Source organism: Gopherus flavomarginatus, chromosome 6, assembly GCF_025201925.1.
Source record: "Gopherus flavomarginatus isolate rGopFla2 chromosome 6, rGopFla2.mat.asm, whole genome shotgun sequence".
Taxonomy (NCBI): Eukaryota; Metazoa; Chordata; order Testudines; family Testudinidae; genus Gopherus; species Gopherus flavomarginatus.
Window position 1 is genome coordinate 25818590 of NC_066622.1, and position 19773 is coordinate 25838362.

At 41.6% G+C, this 19773-nt stretch overlaps 1 protein-coding gene across 3 annotated transcripts in view; it reads left to right on the forward strand.

The window, feature by feature from the left end:
- Positions 1-19773, forward strand: part of ARHGEF3 (Rho guanine nucleotide exchange factor 3) — a 256694-nt gene that overhangs the window by 90687 nt on the left and 146234 nt on the right. Inside the window, exon 1 of one of the 3 annotated variants that reach the window (XM_050958472.1) lies at positions 14252-14374. The exons of the other annotated variants lie outside the window; for them this stretch is intronic. Coding sequence (XP_050814429.1) covers positions 14342-14374 — 33 coding nt within the window. The 5' untranslated portion in view covers positions 14252-14341. Of the gene's footprint in view, positions 1-14251; positions 14375-19773 lie in introns of those variants that run through there. 3 annotated transcript variants of the gene reach the window in all.

The window sequence follows — 19773 nt, forward strand, 5'->3', positions numbered from 1 at the left end:
CCAGGCCTGGAAGGTGTCCAATTTGAGGAAAAACTTACTGAAGCACCTCTGAGGGTGAGATTATCTGTGTTCAGTGTGATTAGACATAGATTTGCGTGTTTTGTTTTATTTTGCTGGTGACTTTACTTTGTTCTGTCTGTTACTACTTGGAACCACTTAAATCCTACTTTCTGGATTTAATAAAATCACTTTTTACTTATTAATTAATTAATTAACCCAGAGTATGTATTAATACTTGGGAGGCAAACAGCTGTGCATATCTCTCTATAAGTGTTATAGAGGGCGAACAGTTTACGAGTTTACCCTGTATAAGATTTATACAAGGTAAAATGGATTTATTTGGGTTTAGACCCCATTGGGAGTTGGGCATCTAAGTGTTAAAGGCTGGAACACTTCTGTTATCTCTTTCAGGTAAGCCTACAGCTGTTAGGGGACGTGATTCAGACCTGAGTCTGGGTTTGCAGCAGGCTAGCGAGTCTGGCTTAAACCAGGCAGGGCACTGAAGTCCTAAGCAGGAAAGCAGGGACAGAAGTAGTCTTGGCACATCAGTTGGCAGCTCCCAAGGCGGGGTTCTGTGATCCAACCCGTCACAGGAGCATCTAGAGGCTTCTGCCTCATTGTGTTAGGCACTGTGTGAACCTAATTGTGATGTGTCATTCCATATTATTTATGAAAATATGCTTATGATATGAATATGCCATAATTTAGATATACTTTATGCAAGATGGCTCATGTGAGATATCATTGGAAAGATTATGATTTACTGAATGCAATTATTCTATTTGTATGCATGTATCATTTCTGTATCTGAAATTAGGAATATTGACTATGTATATGTATTTCAACTATGCTACTTTGAGTGACTCCCACTGCCAGCACTTCAGGTACAACAATGGAAAATCCAGACAGTGTAGATGGCCCATCAACAAAGACAATGGACTGTAAAAGAACTTAGTCTTCCTGTGAACATGTGGGTCAGCCTGTGAAGAGTGGCTGCAAGGGCCCTACAGAGTCAGGTGGTCTTGTCACCTGATATTAAAACATTATCTTGGGACTTCTTGTAACTTTCCACTGTAAAGGAAGGGGGATCACACTAGGAAACAAAGGACTCCTGCCTTATGTAAATTCTATTTAAGGTTGAGGAGTGAGATAATCCTGGTTGTCAGTTCTCCCTGCTACCCCACCCAAGATGACTGTTGGAAACAAGTAAGGGCATGTTTACACTGGCAGAGTTACAGCGCCGGAAGTTACAACGCTGCTCAGAGAAGGAAACAGCTGTCAGCTGCCTGCGCAATAGCGTGTTCGCACTTGCGACACTTGGAGCAGTATTTGGAGTGTTCCACTCTGGGGAGCTCTTCTGACGCTAAGAATTGTGGGAAGATGGAGGGCATCGCAGAGCATCCTGGGTCTTTTCCCAATGCCCCATGATGCATTGCTTTGCATCCCAGTAATCCCTGTGCTTCCGTCTGCTTTTGGCACCATCTTTCAATGGTTTGTGTAAGGCGCGCAGCCTGCAGGAATGGATCCCAAACTGTTGACCAGTATGCTGCTTGCTCTGACTGGCACATCATGAGGGGCAGTGGAGTTATTCCTTAAACTACAAGGCAAGAGGAGCGTGCCGTTGATCTCACCACACATACTAGCTATGACACGAGATTGCTTGTGGCATTCACGGAGGTGCTGACCACAGTGGAAGGCCATTTTGGGGCTCGGGAAACAAGCCCTGAGTGGTGGGATCACATTGTGATGCATGTCTGGGATGACGAGCACTGGCTGCAGAACTTTCGCATGAGGAAAGCCCATTCATGGGACTGTGTGATGAGCTCTCCCCAGCCCTACAGCGCAAGGACATGAGAATGAGAGCTGCCCTGCTGTTGGAGAAGCGTGTAGAGATTGCACTGTGGAAGCTGGCTACTCCAGACTGCTACCGATCGGTCGCTAATCAGTTTGGAGCGGGAAAGTCTACCGTTGGACTTGTGTTGACGGAAGTGTGCAGGGCCATTAATCGCCTGCTGCTCCGAAAGACTGTGACTCTTTGCAACATGCGTGATGTGGATGGCTTTTCACAAATGGGCCTCCCTAACTATGGAGGGGCAATAGATAGCATGCATATTCAAATTCTGGCACCAGACCGCCTAGCCACTGAGTACATTAATCGCAAGGAATGTTTCTCAATTGTTCTCCAGGCACTTGTGGATCACCGTGGGCGTTTCACAGACATGAACGCATGCCAGTCCAGAAAGATGCATGATGCACACATCTTTTGGAACATTGGCTTGTTCAGGAAGGTGTAAGCAGAGACTTTCTTCCTGGACCAGAAGATCGCCTTAGGGGAAGTCGAAATGCCCATAGTGATCGTGGGAGACCCTTCCTACCCTTCAGTGCCATGGCTTATGAAGCCATACACGGGGCAACTTGCCAGCAGCAATGAGCGGTTCAACAACAGGCTGAGCAAGTGCAGAATGACTGTTGAGTGTGCTTTGGGCCATTTAAAGGCCCGTTGGCGCTGCCTCTTTGAGAAGCTGGACCTGGCTGATGACAATATTCCTATGCTTATAGCCACATACTATATGCTCCATAATATTTGTGAAGGGAAGGGTGAAAGATTCACTCAGAGTTGGACCGCAGAGGCTCAGCGCCTGGAGGCCAAGTTTGAACAGCCAGAGGCCAAGGCTATTGGTAGGGTGCAGCGCAGGGCCATAAGGATCAGGGATGCCTTGAAGCATCAATTTGAAGCTGAAAGCTACTAGTATTTGTTGCTGTGCTTGAGAGTGCAGTGCTTGTAATGCTAGGAGGTGATTGTGATTGGTGCAGACAATGCAATGTGAAGGTTTAACATAATTGTCTGTTGCTTTGCAGGGCTCTGTTTGCTTTCAATTAACAGAATAAAGATTGCTTTCAAACCCACACAATTCTTTTATTTAAAAAATACAACTGTAGGAGAGAGTCAAACCAAAACAAAAAACAAACAAAAAAAAACCCATCAGCAGTGAGAGGGATGGGGGAAGGGAAAGCCCCAGGAAGAGGTTGGGTCCTGGGACCGCTAAAGATTTGTGTATGTTCAGGGATCAGATCCAGCCTTCTCCTTTACAGTACAATGCAGTGAGTACTGTACTTCAGCAGAGCCAAACTGCAGAGGGATGGGTGTTGAGTGCAGTGGATAGTGGGAGTCTGCAGTGCTGGATTGTGACGTGGGAGGAGTGGAATGCCGTGGGTATAGACTGGAGCCAGGTTGTCTTGGGGGGAGCATGAGAAAGAGCTTTGTGACAGCAACAGCAGGGGAGGGCAGGAATGGAGCTGCTCGGTTTGCAGAGCTAGTATCACCTGGCGCATGTCTGTTGGCACTCTATAATGTTCAAGAGCTGCTCCGTGGCTTCATTCTGGCGTGCCGCATTCTCCTTTCGATCCCTCTTCTTGCTGTCCCATCACTCCTTCAATTCCTGTTTCTCAGCAGCGGAGTACATCGTAACATCACACAGAAAGTCCTTCTTAGTTCTTGGCCGCTTTCTAATTCTGCACAGCCGTTCAGCCGCCGATAACAAAGAGGGAGGCTAGGCTCCCAAGGTCAACTCGGAAGTTTAAATGCAACATTTTACAGAAGCAGTAATGTTTGCAACACACAGAACACCGATTCAGTGATTTAAAACACAGCCAGTAGTCTCACACCTGCCACTAACTGGCTGACCTCAGGTAAACCACAAGACCCCCAAAATGGTGAGTAGCCACAGGGGCAGGGTAAATCACTCTTCCTGGACCCTGCAGTACACTGGGCATGTGGCTTTTGGGGAGAGACAACACTGTAGAGAGGGCTTGATAGTCATTCCTGTCCCCACACTTTCCACAGGATGCGATCATTATGGAAGATATCTTGCTGCTGAGGGTGAGCAGGAGATTGAGGGAGGGTCTTATCCAAGACTGCAGCTTCTGCTCTGGCCCCTATGTGGCTCACCTGTGTGCAGCAATGGTCGTCCCCTCTGTGACAGCACATGGCATGGGAAAGTTACAATTAATGAGGCAACAGAGGAGCTCTGCCAAAGAACCTGCGACAGTGGATTGCCTAGTCTCTTCATGAGAGTTTCCTGGAGATCTCTGAGGCAGATTTCGGAGAAGTGAGGAAGTCAATCAACAGCCTGATCTGACATTCAGACTAGGCATGCAGTGGGAGACCATCTTGCTTTCTGCAACCCTCCTACCCCCAACAACTCGCTTTAAATCCACTTATCAGGGGCCTCCTCTCCTGTTTGCACTTCACCAACATCTGACAGCTGTGAGTGGCTAGTTTCCTCCAGGGTAGAAAAGAGCTCCTGGCTGCGTGCATCTCTGACCTGTAATACATCCACTGCCTCTGGGTCCCCCTCCCCCTCCACGTCCTCGTTCAAGATTTCCTCCTCCTGGCTCAGTCCATTCTCGACTGGCACGCAAGCCACCAAAGTCTTCACAGTGGTGGTAGAGTCACTGCTGAGTATCGCGTCCAGCTCTTTGTAGAACTGGCAGCTTGTGGGCGCAGCACCAGAACTGTGTTTTGCCTTGCGTGCCTTGTGGTAGGTATTCCGCAGCTCCTTCACTTTGACCCTGCAGTGAAGTGTGTCCTGGTCCTGGCCCCTTTCTGTCATGCATTGTGAAATCTGTCCATAAGTATCATAATTCCTATGGCTGGAGTGCAGCTGGGACTGTACAGCCTCCTCTCCCCAAATGCTGATGAGGTCCACCAGCTCAGCATTGCTCCAAGCAGGGGATCGCCTGGTGCGTGGAGCAGACATGGCCAGCTGGAAGGATGCGCTGAGACCACTGCACATGTCACCGAGCAAACAGGAAGGGGACTTTCAAAATGCCAAAGGAATTTACGGGATGGGGGATGATGGTTAGTCACCTGAGGGCATGACAGTAGAGTTCAAACTGATGAACAGAGAGGCAAGAACAGGCATTGTGGGACACCTCCTGTAGGCCAATCGCAGTGCTGTAATCAACCACAGTATCTACGCTGGCATCGCAGCGCTGTAGCCACGGCACAGAAAGCTGTATGCCTCTCATTGGGGTGCTTTTTTAAAAAGTGCTGCAACTGAGTGTTTTTGAGCACTAAGTTTCCTTACTGTATTAAGCTTAGTTTGCGTTCTCTGGTTTTTTTCTTAGTAATCTGCCTTGTTCTGTCTGCTACCTCCTTAACTACTTAAAATACACCTGTTATAGTTAATACATTTATTTCTGGTTCATAATATAACCCATTTTATGTGATTTCTAACTGGGAGAGAAGTTGTGTACAGCCTCCTCCATATTTTGCACACAGTATTTTAAAATTTGTCAAATAAATGTGGAAGCTCCAGCATGGCATTGGGGAGCACAGGCCACTGGCTGCACAGAGGTTGGAGATCACTGTGCAGCTCCCCCTTTGACATGGACTCGATGGTGAAGCTGCACCCAACCCTGACACAGCACAAGGATTGGGCCTGTCTCAGAAACACTCCAGGGCCCTGCTCCTCCATGCCAGGTGCATCAAGTGTGGGCAGGCAGGATCCAAGTGTGTAGGGACTTAGGGGTGGGGGGAATCCAGGTGTAGGTTGAAAGGGTTTTGAGTGGGGCAGTCAGGGTACGAGTGGCTCAGTGGGGGATCCAGGTACGCGTGGATCTGGATGCACAGGGGTTTATTGAGGGGTTCTGGATGCAATGGTAATGGGACTCTGCAGGGGGGTCCAGGTGAAGGTAGTTGGGGCTCAGTGGGGGTGTGTATGTCTGGATATCGGGGGGATAGAGCTCCGCAGGGGCGTCCAGGTGTGGGGGGCTCAATATGGGTCCAGATGCTGAGGGAGTGAGGCTTAGTGGAGTGGGACTCCAGATGCAGCTGGTTGGGGCTCAGTGGGGTGAGGATCTGGGTGTGGGTGGCTCATCAGGGTGGTCCAGGTGCAGGGGGAGTGGCACTCATCAGGGGAGTTCTAAGTGTAAGGTGGTTGAGGCTTGGTGGGAGAATTTCCCAATCAGAAAGTCATTTTTCTGTTGAGAAGCAAAGAAATCTGTGGGGGACATAAATTCTGCGCATGTGCAGTGGCACAGAATTCTCTCAGGAGTACACTTTTTTCCCATGTTACCCTTCATGCTTAGAAGGAGCTCTCCATAAACATTTGCAAAACTACCTCAATATCCTCCTTCAAATCCTCTTCAAAACTATCCTCTGCTGTGATGCCTACAAAAATCTTGACAACCATTAGGCCACTGGTGTACTGAGACCAATGCCTATCATGTTGACCAATGCTATCTCATTGTTTCATTGTACACCCCCATCAATTTATCTGTATCAACCTGTTGTCTCTTGTCTTAGCTTGCAAGTTGTTTGGGGTGGGGACCATCTTTTAGTTCTGTGTTTGCACAGCGCCAAACACAATCATTTCTTGATCTCTGACTAGGGGTCATAGACACACAGTAATATAAATAAATAATAATTTCAGTAGAAACTCAGACACCTACAAAAGCTTTCCCAACTCTTCTTCATTACCAGATGAATACTCTCAGACAACTCAAAAACCTATCAAACAAAATATATTTTGCAATGTGCCTGGAAGGCCACCAAATTCAGGCTATTTTGGACTGGGACAGGGCAAACAAATTCCAGCGTCTCAGACCCCTGTCAGCCACTGTACTGCCTGGTTTATAATAAGGGGGATCCAGGTCGGAAACACCAGCTGACCACAGTTGTGGGAGCATTGCATTGGAAGTGATGTGATTGCTCAGGTAGGCGGATCAGTCGCTGGCCATTACGGCTTCATAAAAGTCAAGATAGAGGATTTAGGTTTGTTTGACATGGCTTTTGATTAAAATGAAAAATTCAGAGCAAAAATCTGAGAATAATTTTGAATGTAAATTGAAATTATCCCAAACTTTCTATTTTTGCATTCATTGTTAAAAACAGTTTGAGGAGAGGGTCGGTGGACTTTAGATATCTTCCATGTTTGCTAGAAGCTTATTCCCAAGAGAGCTGGGCTTTTGAAGGAAACTCATTTTGGAAACAGTTCAAGAAAAATAATATTTTTAAGTACTGGATTTTGTGAGTGGGTGGGTAAGAATGTTACTCCTCATAAGATCTTGAGTAGGAGTACAAAGGTTATTTCACCTCTATATTTGGCACTAGTGCTACCCCTGCTGGAATACTCTGTCCACAATTCAAGAAGGACGTTGATAATTTGGAAGAGAGTTCAGAGAAGAGCCACAGGAATGATTAAAGGATCAGAAAACCTGCCTTGTAGTGACAGACTCAAGGAGCTCAATCTATTTATCTTAACAAAGAAGGTTAAAGGGTGACTTAATTACAGACTATAAATATATAAATGGGGAGCAAATATTTAATAATGAGCTCCTCAGTCTATCAGAAAGGTGTAACATGATCCAACAGCTGGAAATTGAAGCTTGACAAATTCAGACTAGATATAAGGTGTTAATTATTAACATTGAGAACAATGTACCATGGTTGTGGTGATTGGTCTGTCACAATTTTAAAATCAAGATTTGATTTTTTTTTAAGGTCTTATCTAAGAATTATTTTGGGGAAGTTCTTTGGCCTGTGTTATACAGGAGGTCAGATTAGAAGATCACAATAGTGTCTTCTGATTTTGGAATATTTGAATCTGGAATTTACCTTAAAAGTAAACTTAGAAGCCTAGTAAATGTATACAAAATGAACACTTAATACTGAAAAAATTAGGTTTATCATTCCATAAATCAATATCCTCTTCAAAAGTGTTGCTGAAAGAGTCCACTTACAAAGCTAATAAAAGCAGAAGAGAAATCAACATGCTGTCACTTATGGCCCTCCCACATTTCCCTTGTTTTTTATATGCTTTTATTACCTAGCTGTACTATTTTGTGGTTATTGAGAGTTGCTAAACCTTTGTTGATAACATGAAAGCCAAGTTATTTCAAGTTTAAACTGCTTTTCAGCTTGATTCTTATACTGAACTGCCCTGCTTATTTTGTTAGCTTTCATATATTGCACTCTGTTTCAAGTGAATTATAACTTCAAAATTTAAAAAAAAGCAGGCAAGATAACCTATAGAGATAGATACTTCATTTATATTTAACTGAATTGTAATGTCTTGTGAAATGATGAACAAAAACTTTCAAGGTGACTTTATTGAATATCCAGGGTTAACATAATGTGTCAGACTCCTACTAGCCAGTGGACAATATGAAAGATGATAGGTTCCCCCCCGCCCCACCAAACAAGGTCAGTTCCCCCAGATTCTGGGAAAAGGAAAGAAGCTGGGATTCTTATTAGAGTGCTTTTCCTGGACCTGGTTTGGTGGTTCCATCTGAAGCCTCTACTCACCTGAGAAGGAGCACTCTCTCTTTTCTGCTACCATATCCCAGTGGCTTGTGTCCTGGGGGATTGGGGATGCAGGTCTCCATTACTCTACCCATATCTCCCAACTTCCTGGCTGCTGTAAGGAGGATCCTATGAATCACAGCACTTTCATGTTCTCCAGGCTTTTTTTAATAGCTTCAGTGCCTGCCTCTGCTAATGCCCATACTTCTACTAAGTAGTGGTAAAGTGAAATAGACATAATTCTTTTCAGTTTCTCCACTTTGCTGCAGGGTTTTGGATAGCTCCAGTGAAACAGGCTAGAGTGTCTTTACTCTCACTCTTCTGCTGTTTTGGAAAGTCCGAGTAGCACCAGATGTATGCAAGCTGACAGTAGGTTGCCTAAAATATAGATATAGCAAGCAATGGAAGCACTTTACAGATTAATAACACATACCTGTGTGTCTGTGGAAGTATTATCCTCATTTTACAAGTAAGGAAACTAAGACACAGAAGTTTAGTATCTTGCCCAAGACTTCAGAGGGATTTTGATCTTGGACCATTAGTCCATACATATCTCTCCATTTCACTGTCTCTCTCTAACACACAACTAAACATGACAGTGGTGTATTAACTACTTTTGCCTGCTATTTGGGCAGTATGTTTCTGGGAATTTGTCAGGAATGCTGGTGTTAACTAGTTTTATAAAAAGAAAGCTAATGTTCTAGTGCTGCATTCCGCTCATCAGCAATTCTAGCTCCACAGGTGACAGGTGAGCAATCTTCATAAGTTTGTGTATCTTGATTTTATCTATTTGTCACTTCTGGAGCTCAAACTTTTGTTGTGTTAGCCCCTTGAAATTTGATTCTGTTCTTTTGTTCCCCATTTCTTTCACACATGTACACATTTATACAATGTGGAGCTCAAGCCATATTTTCTTTCATTGCTGCAGTACATATGGAAGATGTCCCCATGGAAAATAACTAACTTGAATGTCAAGTGGATGCTGCTGGAGCTCATTGACATTGATGACATGCAGAGATCTCAGGTTGACAGATAGCAAGCCATTTGCTGACTAGTGCAGAAAACATGCAAGAGCAGTGACTTATAAAGAGCGGTGACTTATATTGACTTTTGTAGAGTAGGTAAATAACAATTTGCTCTGTGTTGTCAGCCTGTATTGATTCAGAAACTAGTGAATGGTGGTAGTCTGTTTGAAAAGTACCTATGTGAAACAATTTGGTCATTTCAATCCAATTCCCAATGGACGAATATTTGTATAACAAAAACTGCCATCAGAAGAGACACACATTGGTCTTTTTGTTGAATCTTCCAATCAGAGTTGCCAAAGATTATATGGCTGTGGAGGCTGAACTACCCTTTCATCCCTTCAGATAATCAGTCCATGTCAGGCTGAGACAGTATAGAAGACTCACAGTATCCAGCACTGTTAATCCAACACTTTTCATTTGCACTGAAGATATAATAGTCTAATATTTCTTTCTGAAGCCTCCTTTTCTTTTATTTTTCTGCTGTGTTCAGTGATTGGGTTCGGTAAGGACAACCTCACTGTTTGAAAAGGGGTAGCAGTGAAAAGCTTTGTTTGCAATTATACCGCCATGCGTTCTTTTTTAGGAGTATTTTTCATTGCTGTGTAGTTACCTTGAGCTGAGTCATATGTCTTGGAGGCTGTTTTCTGATGGATTGGGACCTCTCAACTTTTGATATGCATGTGCATATACTTATGTGCTGCTGCAGCTAATTTGCCAGTGTACACATCAGTATGCCTCACGTGTCAAGGCAAAATTGAGACCTAACTACATTCTGCAAATGCATTTTTGGCTTCAATAGCTTATCCTACAAAATTTCAGTGCACAAACACTGAGACATATGCTATCAGTCTGTGATGGGACAGCACTGGAAGTTATAAACGTGTTTTTGTTTGTTTGTCTTCAAGGCAGAATAACTCTTTCAATACATTTCCAAAATGTAACACTGAATTTCATAAGAAATATATTGGAACTTCATTTGAAGTATTTAAGAACTGGCATATAATTGTAATATAATAATACAAAACCACAATGCATAGTATAATTAGGTTATTCAACTATCAAAGTTATATATTCTCATTTTAATTTGCTGCTGGCTGTATATGCAGCAAAATTTCAGATTTACTCTTTGGCCTTGTAATAGACATATATTCATCTCTTTTGTATTATATCAATACATAAAGGAGCACAGATACAGCAAGGTTAAGTGTTTACATGTTGTGATCGCCAGGAAGTGGTATAAGGAAATCTGAGTGTTACCAGGAAATGATTTTATAGTCCCTGCCTGCCTACTTCAGTTTTTTTGCAATTTATCTCCTGTAAAATTCATAAGACTTTTAAAAAGGTTTGTTCTTTTGAGGATCACAGAAATATTTTAAAAATAGCTTCCCTGATTATTTTACTTAGTTACGTCAGCCTATCTGATGCAAGGAAAAGCTAGTAATGACTATAAGAATTTAAAATAACAAGGAGAATACATTACATTTAACAGTGTTTTAAGGTTACTTTGCCATACTACTGCAGTCAGGAAAAGTCTCATTCTGTCCTGTTTCTGGAGTCTGCCTATCTTGGTTGCTTTTATCTGCATTAAACTGATTTGTGCCCACATCTAGACCTCTTATAATCTTTCATTTTGCAACACTAGACCCTTAAGATGTTTGATCTTTAGCCAGCACTATTCAGTGGGAGCAAATCTACAGTTCACTGATCTACAGTAGAACTGCACTTCACAGAACAGAGTTCTTCCTGCACCACTTCATTGGTTCAAATAATAAACAGGGTAACTATGATTCGGCTGAAACTACACATCAGGCATAATTCTTGAGGGGATGTGTAGCAAGCACAAGAGTTCATTTGTGTAACAGAAGCAATTTAATCTACTGGTATTTCTTTTGGTTCAGTAATGTATAAAACTGTACCCCAAACATGAAAAATTGTTGAGATGAAGTTCACATGGAGGATTTACTTAAAATTTGGAAATATTTGCATGTTCCTAAATTTTTCTGTTGAGGGAACTCTCGTTAACAGTGTCAAAAGATTTTTAGAAGGTAATGGGGGGGGGGAATTTTGCACAGTTAGTAACTTGCATTTTAGTGTGCAAAATGCTACAATAGTTCATGCTCCTGTAAATAATTATTCTCCACAATCCACTTTGCAGTTGATGTTGTTGGAAGATTTTTAGCGCGCGCGCATGTGTGTATTTAGGTCTGTTAAAAAATATTTTTCTTAAAATTAAGGTCAGGCTGTGCAAAAGTGACCAGTGATTTTTGGGTGTCTCCATGTCTAGATGTACAACTTGAGACACCTCAAGGGGACCTGATTTTTTCATAAGTACTGAACATCACTCCCTGGAAATAAGGCCCCTTTGAGATGTTTCAAATTGGACATCCCAAAACTGAAGTGACTAAAATCACTAGGCATTTTTGAAAGTCTTGGCCTAAATGTCAGAAAACTCCCTATGGCATTTTTTTAACCTTTCCATTTTTTATCTGTCTATACATCAAAAGGAAAATGAAGCGGTGATTCTCATTTTCAAATGACTTCTTTGCTGATTGATATCAGTTTAGCGGTTTCGTAGCCTGTCTCCTTCCTCTGCATTCAGCAGAAGCCTATCATTTAAGCTGATAAAAGATCAAGGTCTTACAGTTAACTGAGAAGCTTTTACCAGTATGTGTCAGTTTTTATCTTAAAATGTGAAATAAAGTTTAATGGTCTTTAGCTTTCTGCCCAACTCAAATTCTTTTTGATATTCCTGTCTGTCAGAAGTATATAAAGCTCTGAAAAACAAGCCTGTATTTGATGATCTGAGCAAATAAGAAGAAATTAAAATAAGTGGAGTGAAGATGGGGGGCATGGGAAATAAGCAGTATATCACTTGTTAAAAGTAATTTTTTGTAAAAGAAGATGTTTGTCAGAGGTAACAAAATATTGTTTGTTACATGATTTGCCTATTGTTCATCAAATGATCAGTAGAAACAGTATAGTTCAAAGAGCCTGCCTTTTAAAAACAATTTTTAACTTTTGCTCAGCCATATTAAGTGTGTCTGACTCCTGCAAATTTAATTACGTTTAGCCATAACCAAGTTCTCACACTGTTCTCCTTATTTTAGACATTTGTAGAGTTGGGATATTAACATTATTATGCTTTAGAACATCTCCAAATTCCCGAAGTCATATTCATCAGAATATGAAAATATTAAAAATATAATGAGCCAATTACTCAGCTGGTATAGTGGGTGTGGCTTCATTGACTCACTTCTGATAGCTTCATGTTTTTGATTTTGAGTTAGCCTTTGAATATAAAACAAGAAAATATTTCACATTAAACGTGTTTTTCAAGAAGACATGATCTTTTCCCTCCCTTTTGATGAGTCATTAAAACAGCAGGATCAGTGGATATTTGTTCACATAAATTACATGCCGATGTCCTTTGCATGTATGCATTCAATCGGTTGTGTGACCTAAAGAAAGTACACAGAAATACATATACAAATCACACTGAGCAAAATTAGGGGCTGTGTTTAGATAACTTGACAAAAGATTTCCTCAAGGGATTTATTCAAATGATAGACAATGAGACAATTTTCCAAACGTTAATGAGGGACAATGCATGTAATTTTATGCAAATATTGGAAATTTTTATAACATAATAGTACATGAGCTGAGAGAGCTTGGAGATTTATTGATGAGAATTGTTTTTTAAACAGTCTTTCTCCTCTCTCTTCCTACCTGAGAAGAAACTTGTTAGCATCCAGATGCAAAAACTCTCAAGGAGCTGGTCTGCTGATCTGATCATGAGACTGGGACCTAATCTTGTGAGCCCTTCAAAAGCAGAGCTTCTACTGATGTCAATGCGGGGGAGGGGTGAACATGCACATGGAGATCTTGCAGGATGAGGGTCACAAGTCTGAAATTTGAAGACTGCTATTCAGTTTGCAATTCTGTGTCACTGAGGTAGCCTGGGTGTATTGTCTGATACGTTAAAAACACTAGTACCGTAACACAATGTTTTCTTAATACAGTGCAATCACCATTTTCCAAACTCCAGTCAAGTGAAGGTTGTCTAGTTCCCAAAGGAACTGACAGAAGTTCTGCTCTTGTGGATCAACTAAGATCAGCAGGAATGAAGCTTCTAGCTTCAGTTCTGTAGAACTAGTGAGCTCAGAAGGGCTAGGAGTAAGCTCATGTGAAGTTCCTGCACAGTTTCTTTCCTACAGAACTTGGGCCCTTTCCAAAATCTTATTTTGAGACCTCACTTCAGCAGTGCTTCTATACTTTTAGGATCTTTGCCCACTATTGCTTAATTTCTGCTGGCTTAGGAGTTCCCAGTTAACTACCCTGCCTCTTTCATGAGGACCTTTCAAAACCTTTGTGAATCAAAGTTTACAACGAAATATATATTTTTAAAGCCCCCCAATAAATAGCTACAGTCTGCTTTGTTTTCTTGACTGAAGCATATACACTTGGCACTAATCAAGACATTTTGGAAGACAAAAAAAGCACAACATCATTGTCGAGAGTCTACAATCATCCCTCCCCTACATGTACTGTGCATTTTCTCCTATAACTAGGGAACCTCATAGCCACAACCTCATAGCCCTGCCTATTCTAGTAAAACTTACTAGTGATTATCTTAATCACATTGATTGTAGCAGCAAAAGAGTGTAGTTCACACTTGGTAGCACTTTTTCTTAAATAACTGCTCTACCCATTTAAATATATTAACTGCAAAGTAGTATTCAGAGATGAATGACTTGCCCCCTCCCCCCCCCAAAAACAAATAAAAAAGCCACCGGAACCCCTCAAAATATAGATTGTTGGGCTCGTGTGCATCTCTCAGCTTCTGAGACTTGTACTGTATAGTTTGCTGTTGCTTCCTGTCATGCATTGTGGCTGCATGGGGAGGAGTTCCTGCAGAAAGGGGAGAGGAGAAAAAGGGACCACTTTACTAGAAAGAGGATTAAGAAACCTCTTGAAATCTGAGTACAGTACAATTACAAAGTACCTCATGGTGTGGTGTTGCTTTTTTATACATCATCAGGTATGTCAGGGGCTATGTTACTTTGGGGGTGTGTGTATGTGTCTGTCTGTCTTTTGTGCACAAAAATTTCACAGATTTTTGTTTACTTTAAATGCATGGCAGGATTTAAAGTAACATAGACATGTAACCCAGGGGTTGTTTAGGGAGTATATTTATTTATGTAAGGGAAGGATGTACTTAAAAACATGAGTATGTAACATGCTATAATACTGCCTAAAGAAAGTTTTCTAAATTGTATTTATTTTTGGTAGTTCTGCTGTAAAATGAGAGAAGAAGTGATTAAAAAAATACTGAAGGGCCTGCTTCTGCAACCCTTATGTGAGGACCACCCTTTTGTCAAACTGTGGGGACTGAACTGAGTAAAGAGTTAAATTTTGAAGTGGAGAGTTGTAACAGATCCATACTTTCTGGACTGGGCACAGAGGAAGATACATAATACATATTAAACAGTGGCTACACTTACTTGCATTAGGTAGCTTTTAACCATGTGAGTGTTTCCATTGATTTCAATATGACTACTTGGTTAAATGCTATTTATAATGAGTAACAGGTGTTTGATCAAGTCTGAAGTGGGTAAAGTTTAACTAATTTACTGGTCTAATTCCAGAACCCCTAATATGATCTCTCCAGTTGGACGACTAGAGAACTTCTTATTAAATGAGGCGATCTTCAAATTACTTGCATGTTTTGCTTTTTTTAAAGCTGATTTAATTCCTGGTAGGATATTTGCACATTAAATATTGATATAAAAGTTGAAGCATGTGGTATTCTTTATCATTAGTCAGGTCTTGTCAATGTATCCTTCATGGGTTTATTTTATCCTCTGTGTTTTACAATATATATGCAGTAAAGAGAACACATAATTTATCTTCTAATGGGTTCATTGTGCTGGCAATACTGCAGCTAGTATTTTACAACGTGGTCATTACATTAGATAGGAACATGTTTGTCCTTTGTTCATTATAAATGTACAGCAACAAAAAATGCTAAAATCTATCACATTCAAGGAACGTAGTGGAAGTTTAGGCTTGTTTCTGCCAACCTTACTCATGTTGCCAAGCACCGAACTCGGTGAAATAGCCACAGTACTAGCCCATGTATATTGGTGGCAGAATCAGTCCCATAGTGTGAAGCAGGATGGGTCAGTCGCCCTACACAATTGTTCAGAAGACTTTCAGATCCAACATAGAAATAATTAAGCAACTACATGATGATGAAATGTTTGGATTGGGCTTTTCATACAAATATTAACAATAGTGAAGTGATGTCTGTTCAGTTAGAATTCTGTGTTTTGTTAGCAGTAAACGTTATTTACAATGTTTTTCTGAAACTTTAACTCGCAGGAATAAATCCGCAGTTGAGCTTTTGGAAAGTATTACATTGTTTTTTGAGACTGAATTTACCATTTTTCAAGACCTGCCTTAAATTTATTGGTAGGAGACAAGAGCTGCGGTTCTTTTACTTATGTGATTCACATTGCGAGAGTCTTGTAAAATCACTCATCATATCTCCTATGTGCATTCACTGTTGCTGATTTAACGAAATACACATGCAGGTGTAAAAACCTTCATTTTTAATTAAATAGCTAGAAGTTCTGTGAAAATAAATAAATATAACACGTAATGCTGTATACGGTATCGTATGATTGTGGTTGTCTGTCATGCATATGTAGATGCATGTAACTACTCAGTCTGTGTATTACATTGGGTATTTGCAGTTACATGAACAATTTTGTGTGCTTACCTTGAAAAACTTGGCTGCAATAAGGGAGGAAATAAAAAAAATTAATTCAGAATAGACATTGCAATGAGTCACTACAAAGAGAGCTAAATTGTTTTTCTGTAAGTTATAACCGGTATCTTCAGTGTAGCAATGTTATAGCTTGCACATAACTCTTTGACAAAAGTTACATGAAGTAGTTAGATCAAAGACTAACTACAGGAACTGTCTGTGGTTTTAAATATATCAGCACAGCCATGTTGAATGCAGAATATTGAGATAGCAGAGACAAAGCAAAATACTAGGCCAATAATTAGGGCACTACCAAATTCATGGCCATGAAGCATCACGGACCATGAAATCTGGTCTCCACCCATGAAATCTGGTCTTTCATGTGCTTTTACCCTATACTATACAGATTTCATAGAGGAGACCAGTGTTTCTCAAATTGGGGGTCCTGACCCAAAAGGGAGTTGCAGGGGGGTAACGATTATTTTAGGGTGGGGGTTGCGGTATTGCCACCCTTACTTCCGCGCTGCCTTTGGAGCTGGGTGGCCAGAGAGCGGCAGCTGTTGGCCGGGCACCCAGCTCTGAAGGCAGCGCCCTGCCAGCAGCGGCGCAGAAATAAGGGTGGCAATACCATACCATGCCACCCTTACTTCTGCACCTTCACAGCTGGGTAGCCAGAGAGTGGTGGCTTCTGACTGAGGGCACAGCTCTGAAGGCAGGAGTGCAGAAGTAAGTGTGGCAGTAACATACCATGCTATCCTCATTTCTGTGCTGCTGCTGGCAGTGGCTCTGCCCTCCGAGCTTGGCTCCCGACGAGCAGACTCCGTTCTCCAAATACCCTGCTCTGAAGGCAACATCGCTGTCAGCAGCAAAAATAGAAGTAAGGGTAGCAGTACCGTGACACATTTCCCCCTCACCCCCCAACTCCTTTTTGGGTCAAGACCCCTACAGTTACAACACCAGCCATTTAAATCTGAAATTTCACAAAACCATGAAATTTATTATTTTAAAAATCCTATCACCATGAAATTGACCAAAATGGACTGTGATCTGGTAGGGCTTTACCAATAATAGATGACTGCAGCTGCCTAGAATATAAATCTGGTTGAATCTCACGTACAGGCCTAGTTTAGAGAAATTATTTAATTCTGCTACAAATTCTACTAGTATGATGAGCAAGTGCAGCAACATGTGCAATCTCACTAGTGATGAGAATCCTGCAGGGGATTCTCAATGCTTGAAAGAGTTCTCTTGAATCAGTCAAAAAAAATACCATGTGTAAAAGTTGTTGTGTAATGAAATAAGCCAGACAGATCCTTCTTACTGGGAGAAAGCTAGAGGCGTAGTTTCACACTCACATACTAACTACTTAAGAGATTTTTTTTGTTTGTTTTTTCAGTTTTCCAGCTGAGACAGAGTACAGCTCAACTGCAGCCCCTCTCAGGAACCAAGTAGAAATGGCTTCAGCTGATCCCCTTAATCAGATGGGATAAGCTTGGCCAATAAGGGTCACATGTGAAATAACTGTGACTTGTGTGACAAAGTTCCTCCTCTACCTTGGTGGGTCCTGCGCTTATTGGCAGATTTGCTCACCTCAGTGATCTTCCCCACAGTCTGGGTCAACTTCTCCTGTGTCTGATCAGGAGTTGGGAGGTTTGGGGGGAACCCAGACCCGCCCCCTACTCCTGGTTCCAGCCCAGGCCCTGTGGATTGCAGCTGTCTATAGTGCCTCTTGTAACAGCTGCATGACAGCTACAACTCCCTGGGTTACTTCCCCATGGCCTCCTCCAAACACCTATCCTCACCACAGGACCTTCCTCTTGGTGTCTGATAATGCTTGTACTCCTTAGTCCTCTAGCAGCACACCTTCTCGCTCTCAGCTCCTTGCACCTCTTGCTCCCAGCTCCTCACACACACTTCCTCTTCTCTGGCTTCTCTCCACCTGACTAGAGTGAGCTCCTTTTCAAACCTAGGTGCCCTGATTAGCCTACCTTGATTGACTGCAGGTGATCTAATCAGCCTGTCTGCCTTAATTGGTTCTAGCAAGTTCCTGATTACTCTAGTGCAGCCCCTGCTCTGGTCACTCAGGGAACAGAAAACTACTCATCCAGTGACCAGTATATTTGCCCTCTACCAGACTCCTGTACCCCACTGGTCTGAGTCTGTCACACTTGCCACATGTGACCTAGCTGAATGAACCGGGCTTGAACTTCAAATAAATGGTTAACAGCTGCCAGTAAAGGCACGGATACCCAGATAGACCAAAAGGTGTTTATGGTATTATCAAAGGTACAGACATAACTTGATCTAGTTTGTAGATACAGGGAGAGCACTGGTCAAGACTATTTTTTGAATACTTTTTCTCTTAGAGATAGAGCTAGCATGGCCCTATAATAAATTTCTTCTCCCTGAATAGACAAGACTAGAATCTGCAACCTCTTCTAGGTCAGATTTCCAGAGACAGTGGAATCCAGGGTTATGGAACAACTATTTGCACATTCACTGGTTGAATTACTTGGGAGCTCAACACCCAAAGAACTGATCTGATCCAAATAGTGCTTGAAAAGAAGGTCTTATCTGGGAAAAGAGTAGCAAAATACGTAAAGTTAAGTATGTTTGAGACTACTTTAATTTACACCTTCTCTCTCCTTGGTGTATAAGACCAATTTAGAATTCCTTGTATATCAGGAGAATGTATGTATTCTCAGTTATCTTTTAAGCATTGTGTTGCAGAAGTATCTAGAGGCACTGAATTTGGCTTGAGGAATCTATTGCAAACCATGAAATAGATCTAAACATATTTAGCTCTCAGTTAGATTCTAATAATTTGTACTCTTTCTTGCCTTCCCAAAAAGGGACAGGAGAAAAGAATGAATACCAGTCCTCAAACAAAGCTTTGCTGCTCCTTGTCCTTCCAGCATCCTGTATATGCATACCTATTTCCTGTTAGTTACACACAGCGAATGAGATTTTCATTGTTCATTTTGTTACTTTGATGGCAAAATCTCAAATCCATCTCACATTACAAAGACAAAAGAATAAATCTCACTTTTCACGTTCAAAGTTGGATGGCTGAGGATGCTCTCTCCTGCTGCCATTTTCCTGGCAGGGTTGTGAATTTAGGTACCCAGCTTAGAATAACAAAGAGATTTGGACCCTGTTTTCATAATGGCCTGTAACAGCATCCATTAGATTTTCGGTAAAATCAAAAGAGACAAATGTGTGTTTCTAGTAGTTGATATAAAAACTTGTGTAGCTTTTAGATGAATCCTCTAACCATTCTTGGCCATGTACATACCAATATACAGACCCCATGGTGGCTAGCTAACTGCATGCATACGGGATCGTAATAGAACTTGCAGATTTCTGTTAAAAATACTTAGTCTATTGCTGGACCCTAGAGGGACTCTCCATTAGTCATCAACAGGAGTAGGATTTAAATTAAATTTTCAGGTCCTGAATCAGGGAACAGGAGATTTGCTGTGTCGGAGACTTGATCAGGTCTTGCATATTCCAAACAGTAGAGGGCAGTACAAACATACACAGAAGCTAATGTATTACAAAATTTTAAAGGTTTTGGGGTCTGGTTAGAGTTTAAATGAATTATTTGCACCAATATTATATAAAGAACTGATATATTAGAGGTTAGAAGATTGGGTAAATCATTCTTT